Source organism: Kogia breviceps, chromosome 10 (genome assembly GCF_026419965.1).
Source record: "Kogia breviceps isolate mKogBre1 chromosome 10, mKogBre1 haplotype 1, whole genome shotgun sequence".
Classification (NCBI taxonomy): Eukaryota; Metazoa; Chordata; class Mammalia; order Artiodactyla; family Physeteridae; genus Kogia; species Kogia breviceps.
Genome location: NC_081319.1, coordinates 56,928,730 through 56,948,211, shown reverse-complemented (window position 1 = coordinate 56,948,211; position 19,482 = coordinate 56,928,730). Strand labels below are relative to the sequence as shown.

Sequence of the window (19,482 nt, the reverse complement as noted above, 5' to 3'; positions counted from 1 at the left end):
TCACCTCACCCTTCGGGGGCTGAAGCTAGCTACACGTAGAAACGACAAGGGAGCCTTTCTGAAGGCTGGTTGGTGAGTGGGTATGAGCATCATTGCTACTCAGAAAGTTTCTTCTACTGAGAAGGGGACAGTTGGGGTTCTTGAGGAGGATGGCTATCACCTTCCTTCATTTTTTCCTCACAAACATGCAGCTTTAATTGCCAGAGTGGGGATTTGTAGCATCACCCAAATCGGACTGTGCGCCCTGAGGGTATCATTTCACGAGACAGAGGTTCCCCTAACGCCCACTTCCTAATTGTACCTCCGGGGGAGGCACAGGCTTCCGATCTGAGGTGGAGAAATCAGGATGCTACACACAGTACAAGGATGCTGCACCGCCTTTAAGTGCCGTTCGCCGCATTTAGCAGCGTGCTGCCCATACCCGGGTTCCCCGCCAACACTGTGCGCCTCGGGACTTAAGGACCTTATTTTTATCCAGTTATTTCACCCTAGTATTCAGAACCGTGGCTGGAACCTGGCAGGCATGAAATAAGACATTTATGAATGAATGAACGTTAACGAAGAAAAAACAAAGGAGCAGTCTGCTTCCTTTGGTTCGAAGGCGGGAGTGCAAGGAGAGGTTTGGACTTGAACCGAATCGCCCCGGGACGCGCATCCCCCCGGGCACGCCGCTTATAGGATGGGCCAGCAGGAGAGCCCTTTGGCCCCAAGCGCGCTTGCGCGGCCCAGGCGGCCCCGCCCCCGGGCGCGCAGCGACGCCCCCCTCCCCGGTCCTTCCCTCTAACAAGTCCTCCCACTCAGGTCACGGGGTTGAGCGCGGGGTTAGGAGTGCGCAGGCGCAGTGGGCGGCGGAAGTCGCGACCAGGAAATGAAGAGAGGCAGGGGCCGCCCCGCTTTGCGTAGGGCCCCGCGCTCCTCCTCCTGCTCCCGCGTGCCGCCCACCCCATCTCACGTGGGGCCCAGCCCCTCCCCACCTGTGCGGGCCGCCACGCGGCTGCCACGTCTCGCGCGCTGACATGGCCCTCGACCCCACAGGTACGGGGCGGGAGGCGGGGGTTGCGGAGCCTCGGGGGCGTGTGGGGCAGGGGGCGGGCTGGAGGTGGTGCGGCGCTGAAGCCGCCCCGCCCTCCCACGTCTCCGGCGCCCGGCCCTCGGCGCGAGGGTTCGGGGATGGCTGTCCGACTGTGGCTTGCGGACGTTTTCCCCCCAGCGCCTGCCTCCTTGTCATCATGCTCTTTGCACAGTTTGGGGCACAGGCTCCTTTAAATATCTGTGGTCTGACTTGAACAGACCGGTCAGGATGAGGGCCCGTTTTTCTGGAAAGTGTCCCGGGACTCCCGGTCCCGTCCCCTTAACTTCGACGCGCCCTCCTGGTGCTGCGCGGCGTCAGTGCCCGCCTCCGACGCCGTCCTCAGGGGTCCCCTGCGGTACCCGGCGCGGAGGACGCTCGCAGAGTTGCGGGTCTGGGGGGAGTGATGATTGACTTTAGGACATTCCCTTCGTTTTATGGATGTGAAAACTCAAGGCGGTGGGAAGAGGAATGGCGTCCAACCTTTGGAGAGCCAGAAGTGAAACAGCCCCTTTGGTGGCTCAGGGAGAAGGAAATAGACGTGTAGCTGACAAGTCTTGTGGCTGGGGGAGCCGAGTCCGCGTGGGACTCAGAATCCCACGTCCAGCCCGGGCTGCCGGCCGTGCTGTCGTTTGTGTCCTTATGGAGTAAACAGATACTTGTTGCCACCTCACTGTGTGTTGTGTCTTGTTCTAGGTCCTAGGAAACTAGTGTATAGGACAGAAAGTCCCTGCTCTGTGTAGATCTTGTGTTCTAGTGGTGGAAGAAAGAAGACAGCATCCCTCTCTCCGTACACACTTTTACGGATTGTGGCAAACATGAAGAAAATAAGCGGTGACAGAGGTAGATGGTAAAGCGAGGACCACTTTAGGTGGAAGGGTCAGTGAAGAGCACTAGGAGGAAGTGTCATGTGAATTGGCATCTGAAGGACCAGAGGAAGCAGTCTTGTAAAGAGGTAAGGAACCAGTATGCTAAGGTGCTCCAAGGTGCAAGTGCTTAAACGATTTGATTGGAGTGGGGGCCACACTGTGGAGGAGATCTGTCAAGAAAGATGCTGGGAAGGTAGGCAGAACCTGGATACTGCAGGGCTTGAGCGGTGATAAGCATTTGGACTTTTCCTGATATTATCAAAAACGTGTGGAGGTTTTTAAAGAGGGCAGTGACATAATATGGTACGTTATGCCTTTACTACCCTGGTAGCAGTGGTAGCATTGTAGAGGGGCCCTGAGAGGAAGGTTAAGATGGTAGCAGCAGTCCAGGCCAGATATGTTGGTATGTGTTGGCCTGGGCTGGTATTAGGAAGAAGTTGAAAGAAAGACAAAGCTTCGGAAGATGTTTTGGAGGAGAAATTGACAGGACTTGCTGTTGCATTGAATAAGAGTGGTGAGCGAAAGGGAGGCATGAAAAGTAATTCCTAGGCTCTTGACTTCAGCTGGGTGGCTGGTGATGGTCCAGTCTAACAACACGATGCTTATTGGAAATTCACATGAAAGCAGACATGGAAACAAGATTAGAATGGAAAGCAAGGAAGTGGACTCAGCAAGTAGGACGATTTTTAAAATATTTCTTTGTTTAAATATCAGGATACAAATGTATTGAAGTCAGCTTTTTTCTTTTTAAACTTAATTTTTGTTTGGTTCATAGGTTGAAACATAGGTTCATATTTTGATATTCCTCCTGCTTCTTACAGTACACATTGGTATGTTTCTGAGTAGATGAGTAGATATGCCAAATGAAGCTTATATAGCAAAATCTGTTTTCTCATTGGTTTATGTTAGGTTTAAAAGAATCTTTATACAAGTTTGATTTTCATTTGGCAGCAGCTTTTAACTAACTGCCGTTTTAACTACCTGTCCATTTTTCTCAAGAAATTCTGAATCCAACAATGAAATGCAGGTTGCATACTTATATGTAGTTTTATTTAAGCAATTTTCTTTTCTATGAATGTAGAGGTAATACCAGCACTCTTTGGAAGCTTATCAGCCATAATTACATTCCCTGTTTTCTCTTAATATTTGAGTGCAAAGAGAAAAAGCTGGAGAGTCCAAAACACCCAGGGAAAGTGTGAGGGAGAGAGAAATTTTAAAAAAATACTGGTTGCTGTTTGCACTTGCAGATGTTCAGAATTACTTTGCCCAAGCCTCTGGCGGTTTAAAATAGTCCACGGGCAGTTCTAACATGCAGAGGAGAAACACGGCTCTGAAATCTCCCAGGTTTATTGACTTAATCTTCAGCTTTGTTTTCTTATCAGCCTAATCTCCCTGCTCCTAGGGAAGTTCTCCCTACATCTGTAGCTGTAAACAGGACCTTTGATCACATAGTAATGATTCAAGAAATATACAGTATAGTTCATTCTCCTATAAAAGGACTTAAGCAGTTAGTCTTATTCCAAGTTATAACTTCACCAATTTATAACTCTTTCTGCAAGTATTGTATTTATTTAAAAAATCCAGTCAAATTTAGGTGATTGAAATTTTAGAGGTTGTTTATTGATCACCTATGGAAAGGGTGTTACAAGTGGTGCTTGTTGAAGTAGAATTTTCAAAAAGGTAAAATGCTTACTTATGCTAGTACAAAGTGAATATGTGTTGAAGATTTTCTTCAACTCAGTAATTAGTAAGGGAACCAGTAAAATGTAAAAAACACTCCAAAAAGCATTGAAAAGGTAGATACTAGAATATGTCATAGATTGTTGGCTTAGATAAGAGCTGGTTAATTTAAATAGGGCCATAAATTGTCATTTTGGGGGTTATCTTTCCCACTGGTCAGATATTATTTCTATCTCTGTTGGACAAAGTTCTAGAATTTGACCTCTGCTCCTGACAAGTTGTAAAATAGCCCAGTCATGGGAAGTCCAGCCCAGTGCTGTCCTGAAAGGACACCCAGTTAAGCCTTTGCTGCTTCCGGAGTCCAGAGAAGTCATCTGACATGATTATATTCCCAGATGACAACTCACAGGAACCTGGGCCTGAGAAGTTTGATTTCTTACTTTTTCTAACAACCTTTTCCTCTTTGAGCAGGGTAGGTAGTTTCCCTGCCCCATCTATTAGGGTGGATTCACAGTGTGGGCAGCAGGAGAGAAGTTCCCTTAAGCGCGCGCATGTGTGTGTGTGTGTCCATGGGTGTTTTATTCCAGAAGTCTAATAAGGGGAAGAACGCGGTAGTGAGCGGGCAGGGGTGGGAAGTGGGCTCAGGAATTTCGTGACATTCCATGAGTAAGATGTTTGTATCTTGGGAGGATGGCATTATGGCACCTCTTGGAATACTTAGGTTGCATGGGTTCTTTTAGTGGTTCCCGTGGAGATGGAGGTAGACGAGCTTTAGGTATACCAGCACCCTCAGTCACTGGAAGATTCTGCTTTTCAAGTTAGACATCTAAACGGTTGGGAGAATCTTTTTTTTTTTTCCTGAGCACTGTGTGATTAATATGAAAAAATACTATAATGTAGTTGATTAGAAAATTTTTTATTTTGTTATTGCTTCTCTATTTTCACAGTATCTGGTTGCACACAAATTATATTCAAGTTGTGAGCTAAAAATCTGACTTCCCATGTTTTATGTATTGCTAAGCTCAAATCATGTTTGCACTAGAAAATATATTGCTTTTGTCTCATTAGATTAACAACCTGAAATTGTTCTCTGAAATTTATTTATTTTTAAAATTTATTTATTTCGGCACGTGGGATCTTCATTGCAGCATGCGGGATCTTTCATGGCGGCGAGCGGGCTCTAGAGCACATGGGCTCAGTAGTTGTGGCCCATGAGCTTAGTTGCCGGACCAGGGATCTAACCCGAGTCCCCTGCATTGGAAGGCGGATTCTTAACCACTGGACTGCCAGGGAAGTCCTGTGTTCTCCGAAATTTAAAAACGCTGGCATTAGCAGAGAGCACAGTCTCCTGTGCTCTGAGAGTAGCATTGAAGTCAAAGAGAGATGTGTTTGGAGGCCCTGTGGGGTTTGGACTGTGATCATGAAATGTCTCCTAAACCCGTTGCTGGAGTTTGAATTTTATCCAAGAATAACAGGAAGACACTGCAAGTGCAAGAGAGTGACAGGTAGAACTTTCCTTCATGGTGTGTTGATCTGACTTTTCATCAGATCCCGAGTGAGATCTCAGCTGAACCCTCTGCATCGGGACATCACACCTGGAGGCATGGGAGGTCCGTCCCTCGTGGGTGGTTGTAATTTTGACCACTCGGCCAAGGTCTTGTCCCACTTCTTTGCTATATTTTTTCCTCTCTTGTAATTAATAAGTAATCTGTGGGGAGACCGTTGAAGACCATGCAGATGTTCATTCCTCATCAAATATCCCCCTTTGATTGAGCCTCCATTGATGATTTTTGCCCGATTCAGTCTTTCCTATGATGGTTACAGAATGATGGTTTTCTACTTCCAGTGCTCTCTCCACGTTTATTAGATGGTTGTTGACATTTTGCTGTAGACAAGAAACCATTTTGTTTCTTATTGATTTATAGATTTGTTATTGATGTGGACTCATGAATTTCTGTCTTCTCCATGGTTCATCATTTGTTACTGTGTGTAATTATTTTGGTACTCACGTTTTCTCAGATTTGACCAGTGAGAGTTCGTTCAAACCAGCTTCTGGGTCCTTGGGACGTGCTCCCATCATTTTTTGATCATTTCCTTTTTTTCTCACACAAGATATCTCTGGCTCCTGTAGGACCTCCCCTGGCCCAGCCACAGAATTACTCATTTCTCAGACAAGCCCTGGTTCCTTTACTTGGGCATGGTATTGAGTTACGAGATTCGGGCACCTGGGCACCACTTGGGTGTTTTATGTGCAGGTGATTTATTTATGGAGTGTTCTTAGGAAAAACCTGCCAGGGAGGGAGGGGAACAGGAGCAGGAGGGGAGGAGGCTGAGTAAGGGTGTGCTGCAGGGCTTGTCCTGCTTTGGAGGTAAGGGAGCTGGGCTTTGTGATGCCTGTCAGCCCAAGCCCGCTGCAGGGGTAGGGAGAGAGGACTGCGAGAAGGAAAACCGACAAGTGCTCCCATGCCCCAGGGCGGTGCTGGGAAGGTTGCAGGTGTGATGCTTCAGGTTCTCTCCTCCTGGAGGCACCTGTGTTCCCCGCCACGGGAGGGACACCAGCTCCATCCTAAAAATAACTTATGTGAATCTGTTAGGAACCTTAGTTTGGGTAGTGAGAGCTTGGATCAGGTAGGCCGGTCAGGTAGGAAGGGGTACCCTTGCACACATACGTAAGTACACATAGATATGTGTACTGCGTCCAGGTGTAAAGTATCTTGGCGTTGTGGTAAAAAAGTTTAAATATACCTAACATATGCCAAATTGTTTTTGTTTTTTCTCTAGGCCATTTGACATGCTGTTCCTTCTTTTTGGAATTTTTCCCTTTCTGACCCACCCCCACACCTGTCTAAGTCTTGTTCATTTTTTTAAAAAAAATCAATTTCAGAGGATGCTTTCCCTGATGGTCACCACCCTCCAGTGTTTTGCAAATTTTTTTTTTAATATTTGGAATTTTTAAAACCACCAAAATATCAAATAACCTGGGTATGGAGTTTCTTTCATTCTAATCTAGAGTTTTTTCCTTGAGAAATAGAATGAAACCTATAGACGGGGTATGTCTATATGTATCATATAACTTGAGAGATGAAGAAAAATCTGATGTGAAAATGGGACTATTTCCTTGCGTGGTGACCAGTAAATGTCTTTCATATGGTTCCGTATCTTAAACTATATTAGCGAAAGGATGATTAGAAAGGATAGTCCACTTAATTACACCTAGACTGCAAGACATTCTCCACCAGCCCCAGGAGGCACTGTACTTTTATGCAGTTAGCATCGAATTGAATTTGGGAATGAGTAGGACTGACTTGTTTCAGACTTTGCCAGTAACCTCAGGTCCTTTAAGAATTCTGAATGGCATAATCTGAGATTTGAGGATGAGGGGCAGGGAGAGTAAGATGTATCAGAAGCTGAGGCTGCTTCACGCCTTAAACTTGTATGTTTTTAAATACTTCCAGCTGGTCTCAAGGGGTTCTTGACTCAGCACAGAAAGTTCATGTTTCATTGACTCGATTAGTATGGTTATTTATCTCTAGGGGTGTTAATGCTAGACTTGATAGAAGTGGGCCACACAAAATGTGCCCAAATAAGAACGTTGATTCCCAAATTAACCTCCCCCCAGCAGCCCCCATTATACTTTTACATTTGTAAGTAAAGAGATGGAGGGAAAACATTTTTTTAAGAGCGTGGTGTTTACTATCCTGCATTGTGTTTTTGCTAAAGAACTGTTACTGGGAGGTTTTCCAGATTAAAGGATTTGTTAATTAACTAAATATGATTAATTGAAAGACAGAGTTTTAAATGTTTATGCTGCAGAATAAGGTACATCAGCGTATAAACAGTCCTTAGCATGTTGCTTGGTACATAGTAGGTGCCTGATAAGTGTTTAACAGAATGAATATCAAATGAATGAATATATTTTTTCAACTATTTGTTAGTATAATGGTTATCAAATATAGAAAATTTAAATACATGTGTCATTTATTAAATAGTTTTATTGCATGTTTACCATATGCTAGGAGTTAGAGGGAGTTATGGAGGTTAATGAGACATGGTCTCTGACCTCATTTTACTTGTTTCGTGCAGTGTTTTTATTTTATTTTTTTATATCTTCCAGTCACTTAGGCTGGGCAGCCAGGTGAGGGAAGGGGTCTTGGGCTATGCCCCTTAACCCTTGGGTGTCTGGCATGATACGCCTGTTTTCTTTCTTTTAAAAAATTTATTTATTTAATTTATTTTTAAAATTTTTGGCTGCGTTGGGTCCTTGTTGCTGCGCGCTAGTTGTGGTGAGTGGGGGCTACTCTTTGTTGTGGTGCAGTGGCTTCTCTTGTTGCAGAGCACGGGCTCTAGGCGCACGGGCTCAGTAGTGGTGGCTTGCAGGCTCTAGAGTGAAGGCTCAGTAGTTGTGGCGCATGGGCTTAGTTGCTCCGTGGCATGTGGGATCTTCCTGGACCAGGGCTCGAACCCATGTCCCCTGAATTGGCAGGTGGATTCCCAACCACTGTGCCACCAGGGAAGCCCCGTGCCGTGGTTCTTAATCTAGAATCTGATATTCGAATTATTTGGGGAGCTTTTAAAAATACCAGTGCCTGGGTGTTACCCCAGCATCTCTGTTTTAACTGGTCTAGGGTGGGACCCAAACATCACAATTTTTTTTTTTTTTTTTTTTTTTTTGGTATGTGGGCCTCTCACTGTTGTGGCCTCTCCCGTTGTGGAGCACAGGCTCCGGACACGCAGGATCAGTGGCCATGGCTCACGGGCCCAGCAGCTCCGCAGCATGTGGGATCTTCCCGGACCGGGGCACGAACCCGTGTCCCCTGCATCGGCAGGCGGATTCTCAACCACTGCGCCACCAGGGAAGCCCGACATCACAATTTTTAAAAGCCCTCTCAGGTGTAGTTGTTAGATGCAGCCAGAATTGAAAACGTCTGGTACCAAACCCTGTCTTAGTCTGCTTGGGCTGCCACAGTAACATTCCATAGACTCGGTGGCTTAAACAGTGAACATTTATTTTCTCGCAGTTTGGGAGGCTGGGAGTCCGAAGTCAAGGTGCAGACCGATTTGGCTACTGGTTCTTCCCCTTCTTTACAAGGCCACCTATCAGATTAGGGCCCTACTCATATGAGCTCATTTAACTTTAATCACTCCTCCAACTACAGTCATTTTGGGTTTAGGGCTTCGACATGAAAATGGTGGTGGTGGGGACACAGTTCAGACAGTAGCAACCATTGATCTAGCAGGAGAAGATTTCGTAGGTAGTGTGCTGTGCTGTGTTCTAAGTCCACGTGTGATTAGAGCCATAGCATTTGTGCATGAAACACTGTGGGGTTAGAGGGTGGAGAATTTGCTTTCAGTTGCTCGGGTCAGGGAGCACTTTGGGTAGAACAAGAGTTTAGTGTGATGTTAAATAAATAAACTTTGATAAGGAAATAAGAGGTAGGAGATGGAAAATAAAGACAGAAGATTGAGCTTGAGTTTGACTTGACTAATGTTTTGCTGGGTGGTGATGCAAGATTGCTTTGAGCTTTGTAAGCCTCAGGTTCATAACGCCTGCTCCTGCCTGTGATGGTGTTTGTAAAATGATCCCTTCTGCCACCACTTTTTCCTTCCTTCTGAGAATATTTATTGTGCTTTTTCTGTGTACTATATAACTCTAAGCTGACTTTTTTTTTTTTTTTAAGCTAAGAAGGAGAATATAACCACTGGGGTGGCAGAATAAAGATTTAAACTATAGAAATTTTAAGTTGAAATTCTGATGCTGGTGGGACTTGGGAATTACTAACAGATACTTGAAAATGTGGGCCGAGTAGATTTGGAGATGTAGACAAGCACTGAGAACACAGCATAAAAAGTACCATTTTTAAGGTGGAGCCTTGTAGGATTGCTGCCGGAGGAATAGGAGCAGAGCATACCTAGGGAGTGTTTATACTTTTTTCAGTATTACCATAGTTCAGAATATTTTTGAGACTCCTTTAGATTTGCCTTCAGCCTCTACAGTACACATATCTTAATATCTTAATTATTTATCTTAATATCCTCATTCTGGTAAATTTTTGTGCTGAAGGTGAACTTGAATTTCAGCCAAGGTTAGCCAGAGGCAGTCTGGTGAAGGTGGTAGGAAGAAAGTTGTATTGTGGAACTGGTTTTAACTCAGAACTCAGACTGGCTCTGAAGGCCATCCTGAGAAAGATGTGAGTGATTTGAGCAAGGGTTGAATCATTGAAATAAGTGAATAAGGTCTCAATTTTAAAATAATTCCCTTGCTGTGTTATCAAAGTGGTCCGTTCATGTGTTTTGTTAAGTTTTATGAACTCTTACAAGATGGAGGGGAAGAACTGGTAGAGCTAGTGTGGCCAGAGGCATTGAGGAGCATTCGTAAGGATGCAAGTAGCCCACTGTGTTCCAGATGGACACTGGAGGGAAAATAAATCGGGTGTGTTGCTGGGAGGCCCAGGCATGCTGTCATTTATTCCTTCTGTTTCCCGTAATAACACGGCTGATTTTCTATTAGATATCAATGGGAAATTGTGCTTGTAGCAAAAGACAGTCTTGAAGTTTTACCAAATAAAGTAAATGTGAAGCCTTTTCATTTAAGATATTATGGCCACAATGGAGATTGCAGTGGTTTTCTAAAATTGGCATGTCTTCTTGCATAAGTCAATTTCCTGCTTTGGTATACTTTTAGTCTTGTCCCTTTCTGGCCTCATCTTGGTTAAAGCAATGTGGGTGGAAGAGGAAGTTTTCACACCTAGCAATCTGCAGAATCTGAGGTCCAAGAAATAGGTGCTTTGGGGAAATGGGCACATGTGGTGTGAATGAGGTGGTTACTACCAGTGGAAGCTGAAAGGACAGAGGAGTACAAATGTAGCACAATGATTGTGGGAAGTCTGTCGTGTGTGACCCAGAAGCAGAGCAGAAATAGGCACTTCATTGATGTGCTTTCTGGGTTTTGTAAGTTTGAGCTTATAAAAAGATTCTGTTGTCACTGACTGACCTGATATTTGATGTTTATTCTCTGTGAAGGTACTTTTCAGCCAACTGACAAATCTGTCCTTTTGCTTTTTTTTTCTTTTAATAATTTTCTCCATGGTCAGAATCATTTAGCTTTACTTTCTGATCAAGAAATGTGAAGTTTTGAATTTTGATTGTTCAAAACGATGCTGCTGAAACCAACAGTCTTCTTGTCCAAGGGTTCTTTCAGGCTTCACCGTGACTTTGGAAGCTCACAGGACCTTGTTTGCTGAAGTCCCCTGAAATAGGCCACTGCCCCAGGTGAGGGGTCGGGTTGTGGAAGAAGATTTGGGGCCTGCCCTTTTATCAGAGGCCTGGGTTATATCCCCTCTGTGAGTCTCCATGTTTTTATGTGCAAAACGGAATTCAAATACTTAACCTGAGGGGACTTTAAGAAGGCTAAAGGGTATTCCTGGCCTTCATCTTGAGGTTTCATAGCCAGAGGCTGCTGGACTGTTGAGGGGAAAATCTTTCCTGCTATGTATTTTCTTTGTTTTGTCCATTCAAGTGTGGCTTGAAGGGAAGACAGTGGGAAAGGGACACTGACCTTCCCTGTGTTTGTTTTCCCAGTCTCCGTACCCACTGCCCGCCCACCCCTTTTTCATATTACACTGTTGCTGTAGAAGTGTGGGTATGACTGAGCTGGCAGACACAGGAAAGTCTGGTTGGGACAGCGTCTTTGAGCACTGAGACCAGAGTCCTCCTGGGCTCCTGGTGTGAAGCACGCAGTGCAAAGGTACCAGTGGAGAGCTCTGGTCCTGCTGTATTGTACACAGTGTATCTGCCTGGGCCCTTCCTTTGGAGACTGTTGGTAGCTGGTATAGAAGAGAGACTTCAAGTAGAAACAGTTGCTAATAAGAACAGTTTTGCACATTTACTACAAGCATTTTTCTTACTTTTCCTCCAGAGTAAACAGTAGCATGGAAATGTCTGCGGGAACAAGTAGGTGCAACTAGGAGGTTCCAAAAAAGACAAAAAAGTGGCATTATCTAGATAACAATTAAATTAATTACATTAGAACATTTTCAGTGTTGAAAAGGCATTCCTTGCCCTTCCGGTGGTGTCACTTCTTTCCAGCGGAAGATTCTGTGATACTCTGAGTTGCGTCACTGTTACCTTTGTGGATTCATGGCAAGTGCTGCTGTCATTTGCCTTGTAATTGAGGATGGCATGTTGCAGGAACACGTGAGTCCCAGAGCAAAGTCTGAACTAACAAAGTTAGCCAGTGAAAAAGGTGAAAATTGACTTTCAGGTGATGATAGAATGTTGAGAATTTAGAGCTTTGGAAATTTTCCCTGGTGGTGTTATCCTGATTCTTCATCTCAGTATAAATTCATGTGACTATAGAGTAGCAAATTCTTAAAATTTGATTTTTTTTGTAGGCTTTGGTGCAAATGTATAACATATGCATCATATTGACATTGAGGGATTCACCCTGTAATTTTGTGAATAAAAAGTGCCATATCTATAATATTTGTAGTGTTGAAGGAAACTGAAATATGTATAAAATCATAATTAATTAAAAATTGACATTTAATGATCGGTATGCTACCAAGTGGTATCAGAATTAATTATATATTTTTAAGTCTGGTTTGTTTTTTTTGGGGGGATGGGCTGCATGGCATGGAGGATCTTAGTTCTCTGATCAGGGATAGAACCTGTGCCCCCTGTAGTGGAAGCACAGAGTCCTAACCAGTGGACCTCCAGGGACTTCTCAAGTCTGTTATTTATGATTTAACACCAAGAGTGTAGAAAATCTAAAGCGATATTTATATGATTCTAGAATTTTCTTTGCCATAGGAGGTTTTAGAAGAATGATCAGAAGGAGTTCTTGCAAGCCATTTAAAAATGTTTCTGGAGGAATATTATAACCTAGAATTTATAATGTAGGTAAATTTAGATAATCAGTATTATAATTTACTTATGGAAAAAATGGTTCAGTATCACAAAGCTATGTCTTTATTCAGGGAACTAATTTTAAAAATTAGTGCTTTATCTAAGACCACTGCAAGATGTGTAGAGAAGGAGTGGTTTCATCAGGACACATTATAGGTGAGTGTATAGATTAAAACTGTATGAGTGAAAGGAAGAGATCACATTCTGAAATAGATTATATAAAGTAGATCAGCATACCGCAGTATTTCTTCTAATCTGTTCAGTAATAATACTGTTAATTACTGATGCCTAAATATGGTTTGCACTATAGACAAGGAGAAAAGAAGTGTGTGGAGACTGCCCCAGTTTTATTGTCTTCCCTCCAAATAGATACCAGCTTTCCACTCACAGGATGTGTCACAGGCACTTCAAATTCAGCTGTCTACCCTGAATCACCCTCCCACCTGGGGTTTCTTTTGTCTCCCTATCTCAGTGAGTGGTCACATCATTTCATTTGGAGCCAGAAAACTGGGAAGCTCGCCTTGACTCATCCTGGTTCTTTAGTCCCCTCAGGTCCCACCACTCCTCCAGAGCCTCCCTCTCAGTCTGTCCTTTTCTCTCCACCCATACTTGCAGTTCCTTCTGTATGCTAGTGTTCTTTTTCTCATCTTATAGCAGCTCTGGCAAAGCTAAGGAAAAAGAGAAGGCATAAATCAATAGTGTAGGCCAGAGTTCAGCAATCTATACCCTGGGCAGAATCTGGTAAGGCCTGTAGGCTGTGAATATTTAGTAACATTTGCAAAGCATTGTTAAAAATAAATAAATAAATAAATAAAAGGAGTATACATGACTGAGATGGTTTGTAACCTACAAAGCTTGAAGTATTTACACTCTGGTCCTTAACAGAAAAAGTTTGTTGACCCCCTGGCATAGGTAGTGAAAATTGGGATACAGTTATAGGTGTAGTAAAGAGGAAGAAGTCATGTGAACGTCTTCATATTATTATTTTGAAATTTTAGATGAAATGGATAGTTTCCTTTAGAAATACAAACTTACTAAAAACTGCAACTGACTCAAGAATAAATAGAAAGCCCTTAGAAAATTGGATCAGTAGTTAAAACTCTCTTTGTGTCTGTCTCCCCCACACATACATACTCCCAAACCCTGACTAAACCAGGTACACACACAAATATACACATATACATGGCAGGATATTGGCTTATGTGATTGACTGTTCGGCAGGTCTGAAATGTGTAGGGCAGGGTGTCAGGAAGGGCAGCTCTGGAACTCCTGGTCATGAGCCAAAGCTGTGGTCTGCAGGTGGAATTCTTTAGGAAAATCTCAGGTATGCTCTGAAGGCTTTTTAACTGATTGAATCAGGCCCACTCAGATTTTCTAGGATGATCTTCCTAAAGTCAACTGATTAAAGACGTTAATCACATCTGCAAAATACCTTCCCAGCAACAGCTGGATTAGTGTTTGTCTGAATACCTGGAGACTAGCACCTCACCAAATTGACTCATAAAGCTGACCATCACAGGTGGTTTCTACCAAACTTTCAAAGGATTGGTAATAATCTTGATTTTTGTACAAAGGGGTCCAGAGAATACAAAAAGAAGTCCCTAATGTATTATTTAAATAATGTGACTTTGATACCAAAACAACACAAAGATAGGAGAGTAAAGTCACAGGCAGATCTCAACATGAGGATAACTTCAAAAATTCTAAGCAAGGGCTTCCCTGGTGGCGCAGTGGTTGAGAGTCCGCCTGCCAATGTAGGAAACACGGGTTCGTGCACTGGTCTGGGAAGATCCCACATGCCGCGGAGCGGCTGGGCCCATGAGCCATGGCCGCTGAGCCTGCGCGTCCGGGGCCTGTGCTCTGCAACGGGAGAGGCCACAACAGTGAGAGGCCCGCGTACCACAAAAAAAAAAAAAAAGAAAAGAAAAAAAAATTCTAAGCAAAACTTGAGCATTCAAGACAGGTGCTGCTGGTTACTACTCACTGTTCTTCTAAAAGACATAGAATTGAAAACGAAAGGTACAGAGCTTTCCTGATGATTGTCTATATAGAAATTGGAGGACTTCCCTGGTGGCGCAGTGGTTAAGAATCTGCCTGCCAATGCAGGGGAAACGGGTTTGAGCCCTGGTCTGGGAAGATTCCACATGCTGCAGAGCAACTAAGCCCATGCACCACAACTTCTGAGCCTGTGTGCCACAACTACTAAAGCCCGCGCGCCTAGAGACCACGCACCACAACGAAGAGTAACCCCTGCTTGCGGCAACTAGATAAAGCCCATGCGCAGCAATGAAGACCCAACGCAGCCAATAAATAAATAAATTTATAAAAAAAGAAATTGGAAGAGAATCTTTTGGCAGAGTATTAGAATTAATGAGAATTAAGTAAGGTTGTATTGGTTACAAGGACAATATAAAAAATTTAGTTGAACCTATATACCAGCAATAAATAATTACATATTATTTATGAAAAGATACCTTTCCTGATAGAAATAAATCTAATAAAAGATGAATAGTATCTTTTTTGTTGTTTTTTTTTGTTGTTGTTTTTGCGGTATGCGGGCCTCTCACTGTCGTGGTCTCTCCCGTTGCGGAGCACAGGCTCCAGACGCGCAGGCCCAGCGGCCATGGCTCACGGGCTTAGTTGCTCCGCGGCATGTGGGATCCTCCCGGACCAGGGCACGAACCCGTGTCTCCTGCATCGGCAGGCGGACTCTCAACCACTGCGCCACCAGGGAAGCCCAGATGAATAGTATCTTGAAGGAGAAAGTTATAAAACTTCTTGTCTACTTAATTATTTAATTTCTGATAGTTAATGTTTTAAAATCACCCACTGTGAGTATAGATTTGTATCATGTTTTAAAGTTAACATATTATCAATTGAAGTAAAATATATATACAGTGAAATTTACAGATTGTGAGTTTTTTAAAAAATTAATTTATTTCTGGCTGCTTTGGGTCTTCATTGCTGCATGAGGGCTTTCTGTAATTGCGGTGAGTGGGGCTCCTCTTCATTGTGGTGCGCAGGCTTCTCGCTGTGGTGGAGCATGGACTCTAGGCCTGCGAGCTTCAGTAGTTGCGCACGTGGGCTTAGTTGCTGCACAGCATGTGGGATCTTCTGGACCAGGGCTCGAACCCGAGTCCCCTGTGTTAGCAGGCAGATTCTTAACCACTGCGCCACCAGGGAAGTCCAGATTGTGAGTTTTGATAAATGCATACACCCCAAACAGGACATCCCTCAGAGAATATCCGTCTCAATGCTCATGGATAACTAGTGTTCTGATTTTTATCATTGTAGATTAGTTTTGCATGTTCTTGAATCCTGTGGTATGTACTCTTGTGTCTGGCTTCTTTTTCTCAACAGAATTTTTGAGATTCACCCAAGTTGAGTAAACCAGTAGTTCATCCTTTTGTAGTGCTAAATAGTATTCAGTGGACATTTAGGTTGTTTCCAGTTTGGGGCTATCATGAATAATGCTTCTATAAACTGACTTGTACAGGTTGTTTTCTGGACATATATTTTTATTTATCTTGGGTAAATGAATACCTAGGGAGTGGAAAATAGGGTATATTTTCCATATATATATATACTATATATATACATATTATATGTAGTATATATATATAGTATATTTAACTTTATAACTTAACAAGCAGGTTTCCAAAGAAGTTTATCATCTCACACTCCCGCCTGCATGTATGAAAGTTCCAGTTGCTCCATGTTTCTTCCTTACATTTGGTGTCATTAGTGTTTTTCATTTTAGTCATTCTGGTGGATGTGAAATGACATCATAGGTTTCATTTGCATTTTCCTAATGGGTAATGATTTTGAGCACCTTTTCATGTATGTATTTACAGTTTTTGTATCTTCTTTTTGAAGTGTCCACTATAGCCTTTTGCCTCCTTTTTATTGGGTTGTTTGTATTTTTGTTACTGATAATTAGGAGTTTTTTAATATATTCTAGAGTCAAGTCCTTTGTCAGATACATATATTTTGCCCGTTTCTAATTGGATTGTTTTCTTTTGGTCGAGGGTAAGCAAGTCTAAATATTCTGCAAATACATAAAGATCTTCTCCTATGATTTCTTCTAGAAGTTTTTTTTCCTTAACTTTTTATTTTGAAATAATTACAGACTCACAGAAGTTATAAAAAATACTAATGTGTAGAGTCTCTTGTGCCCTTCACCTTGCTTCCTCCAACAGTGAAATCTTATGTAACTGTAGTACAAATATCAAAAGCAGGAAACTTGATGTTGATCCAATACTGTTAACTAGACAGTAGACCTTTTCGGTTTTCACCAGTTTTTATATACATGCATATGTTTGTGTGTATGGTTCTATGCAGTTTTACTCCATGTTCCTGTTCTTAAAGGGAAAGCATTCAGTCTTTTACCATTAATTATGATGTTAGCTATAGATTATTTGCAGATTCTTTGTTAGATTGAAGAAGTTCCTTTCTAGTCCTAGTTTACTGAGTTTTGTTTGTTCATTTTTAATGAATAGTGTTGAATTTTATGTGTTTTTTCTGCATCAATTGATGTGATCTTACGGCTTTCCTTTTTTACACTATTAATATGATAGATCACATTGATTGTTTTTCAAGTAGTGAACCAACCTTGCATCCTTGGAATAAAGCTCACTTGGTGTGGTGTATTTTTCTTTTTATATATTGCCAGATTTGATTTGCTAATATTTTGTTAAGGATTTTTGCATCTGTATTCATGAAGGATATTAGGTGTTTTTTAAAAATATTGCTTTGCTTTTGGTATCTGGGTAATGCTGTCCTAATAAAATGTGGTGGATTCAACCAACTGCCATTGTGTAATACTGTAGTACCCATGTATTGGAAAAAGTCTGTGTATAAGTGGACCCTCACAGTTCAAACCCATGTTGTTCAAGGGTCAACTGTATTGGTTTGAGACTTTAAATATGAGCATTTATTGCTATAAATGTCCCTATAAGCACTGCTTCAGCTTTGTCTTACAAATTTTGATATGTTATGCTTTCATTTTTATTCAGGTCAGTGTATTCTTTTACTTCCTCTTTCGACTTATGAATTATTTAGAAGTGTGTCATTTAATTTCCAGGTGTCAGGAGGTTTTCCTGCTATCTTTCTGTTACTACTGTCTAGTTAACTCCATTCCATTTGATTTATCTGTAGGGTTTCTGAATTTATTTCTTAGTTTTTTTAAGTGGTTGTTCTAAAGATTACATTATGCCTACATAGTTTATCACAGTCTACTAGCATCAACATTTTATCTTTCAAATAGAATGTAGATATCTTACTACCACCAAAGTTGCTTTATCCTCTTTCCTTTATCATGAAGTCATCTTTAATATTATCTCTGTATACATTGAGAATGCTATAATTTTTGCTTCTGTCAAAAATAATTTTTAAAATTCAAGAAAAGAATAGTTTATTACATTTATCCTTTATGTTGCCCTTTCTTCATTCCTGTTGTTCTGAGTTTCCTTTTGTTAATATTTCCTTCTTGTCTGAATAACTTCCTCTAGCCATTCTTTTACAACAGGTTTGCTGGCAAGAAATTACCTTAGCTTCCTTTCCTCTGAGTTATGTTTATTTTATCTTCAATCCTGAAAAACATTTTTTCTGGTTATAGAATTTTTGATTGACAGGTCTTTTCTTTTAGTACTCGAAAATACTGTGACACTTCCTTCTGGCCTCTGTGGTTTCTGAAGAGAAAGCCTTTGTCTTTTGAATTTTTATCCTGCTATATTTCTCTCTGATGTCTTGAAGATTTTTTTTTGAATTTTTGAATTTTTTTATACAGCAATTTCTTATTAGTCATCAATTTTATACACATCAGTGTATATATACATGTCAGTCAAAATCACCCAATTCAGCACACCACCGTCCCCTCCCCACCAAGGCTTTCCTCCCTTGGTGTCCGTACCTTTGTTCTCTACATCTGTGTCTCAACTTCTGCCCTGCACCTTGAAGATTTTTCTTTCTCATTTTCCGAAGTATGATTATGATTTGTCTGGGTGTGTATTTCTTTAGGTTTTTAACTGTTTTCTTGAATTGATAGGTTTTTGTCTTTTGACTAGTTTGTAAAGGAATCAGTCATTTCTTCAAATATTTTTTCAGCCCTGCATTCTTTTTACCTCTTTTTTTGAGAGTGTGGTAAAATCAATGTTAGATCTTTTCTTCTTGTCTTGCAGGTTCCTGAGCCCCAGTTCATTTTTTAAAAAGCTATTTTCTATTTTATAGATTGGAAAGTTATTGTTGAATTATTTTCTAGTCCTCTGACTTTTTATTATGTCATTTCCATTTGATTTTTGTATATTAATCTTGTATCTGGAAGCCTTGCTAAACTCATGTACTAGTTCTAGTAACTTTTTGTAGATTCTATTGGATTTTCTATATAGACGATTATATGATCTTTGAGTAACTATGGTTTTATATTTTCCTTTTCAATCTGGAAGCCTTTTATTTTTCTTGCCTTACTGCACTGGCTAGAACATCCAGTACAATGCTGAATAGAAATGGTAAGAGCAGACTTCTTTATCTTTTGTTCCTGTTTTAGGAGGAAAACATTCAGTGTTTCACCATTAAATATGATATCAGCAGTGGGTTTTTCTTTAGATACCGTTTATCCTGTTGAGGAAGTTTCCTTCTGTTCCTATTTTACTGAGGGTTTTAATTAGGAATGGATATTAGGTTTTAGTCGAATGTATTTTCTGTGGCTTGTTGTCATAATCATGTGTCTTTCCTTCTTTAGTTTTTTAATATGATGAAGTACATTTCTTGACTTTTGAATATTGAATGAAGGTTGCAATCCTGGGATAGACCCTACCTAGTCATGAAGTATTATCCTTTTTTGTATTGCTGAATTCAATTTGCCCATCTTTTGTAAAGAGTTTTACATCTGTATTCATGATGGGATATTGGACTGTAGTTTTCTTGTAATGTCTTTATCTGGTTTTGGTATCAGGGTAGTGC

General features: G+C 41.6%; 1 protein-coding gene across 4 annotated transcripts in view; it reads left to right on the top strand.

Moving 5' to 3' along the window:
• The first annotated feature begins 833 nt into the window (after positions 1-833).
• The window catches only part of CMC1 (C-X9-C motif containing 1), a 79,068-nt gene continuing 60,419 nt past the window's right edge, over positions 834-19,482 (top strand). The window contains exon 1 of one of the 4 annotated variants that reach the window (XM_067005857.1): positions 834-1,035. Coding sequence is in view for 2 of the 4 variants with exons in the window: in XM_067005856.1 (XP_066861957.1) it covers positions 1,017-1,035 (19 nt within the window). In the remaining 2 variants the exon portion in view is untranslated. Of the gene's footprint in view, positions 1,036-1,758; positions 2,025-19,482 lie in introns of those variants that run through there. The other 3 variants (XM_067005856.1, XM_059077436.2, XM_067005858.1) reach the window with 3 other exon arrangements.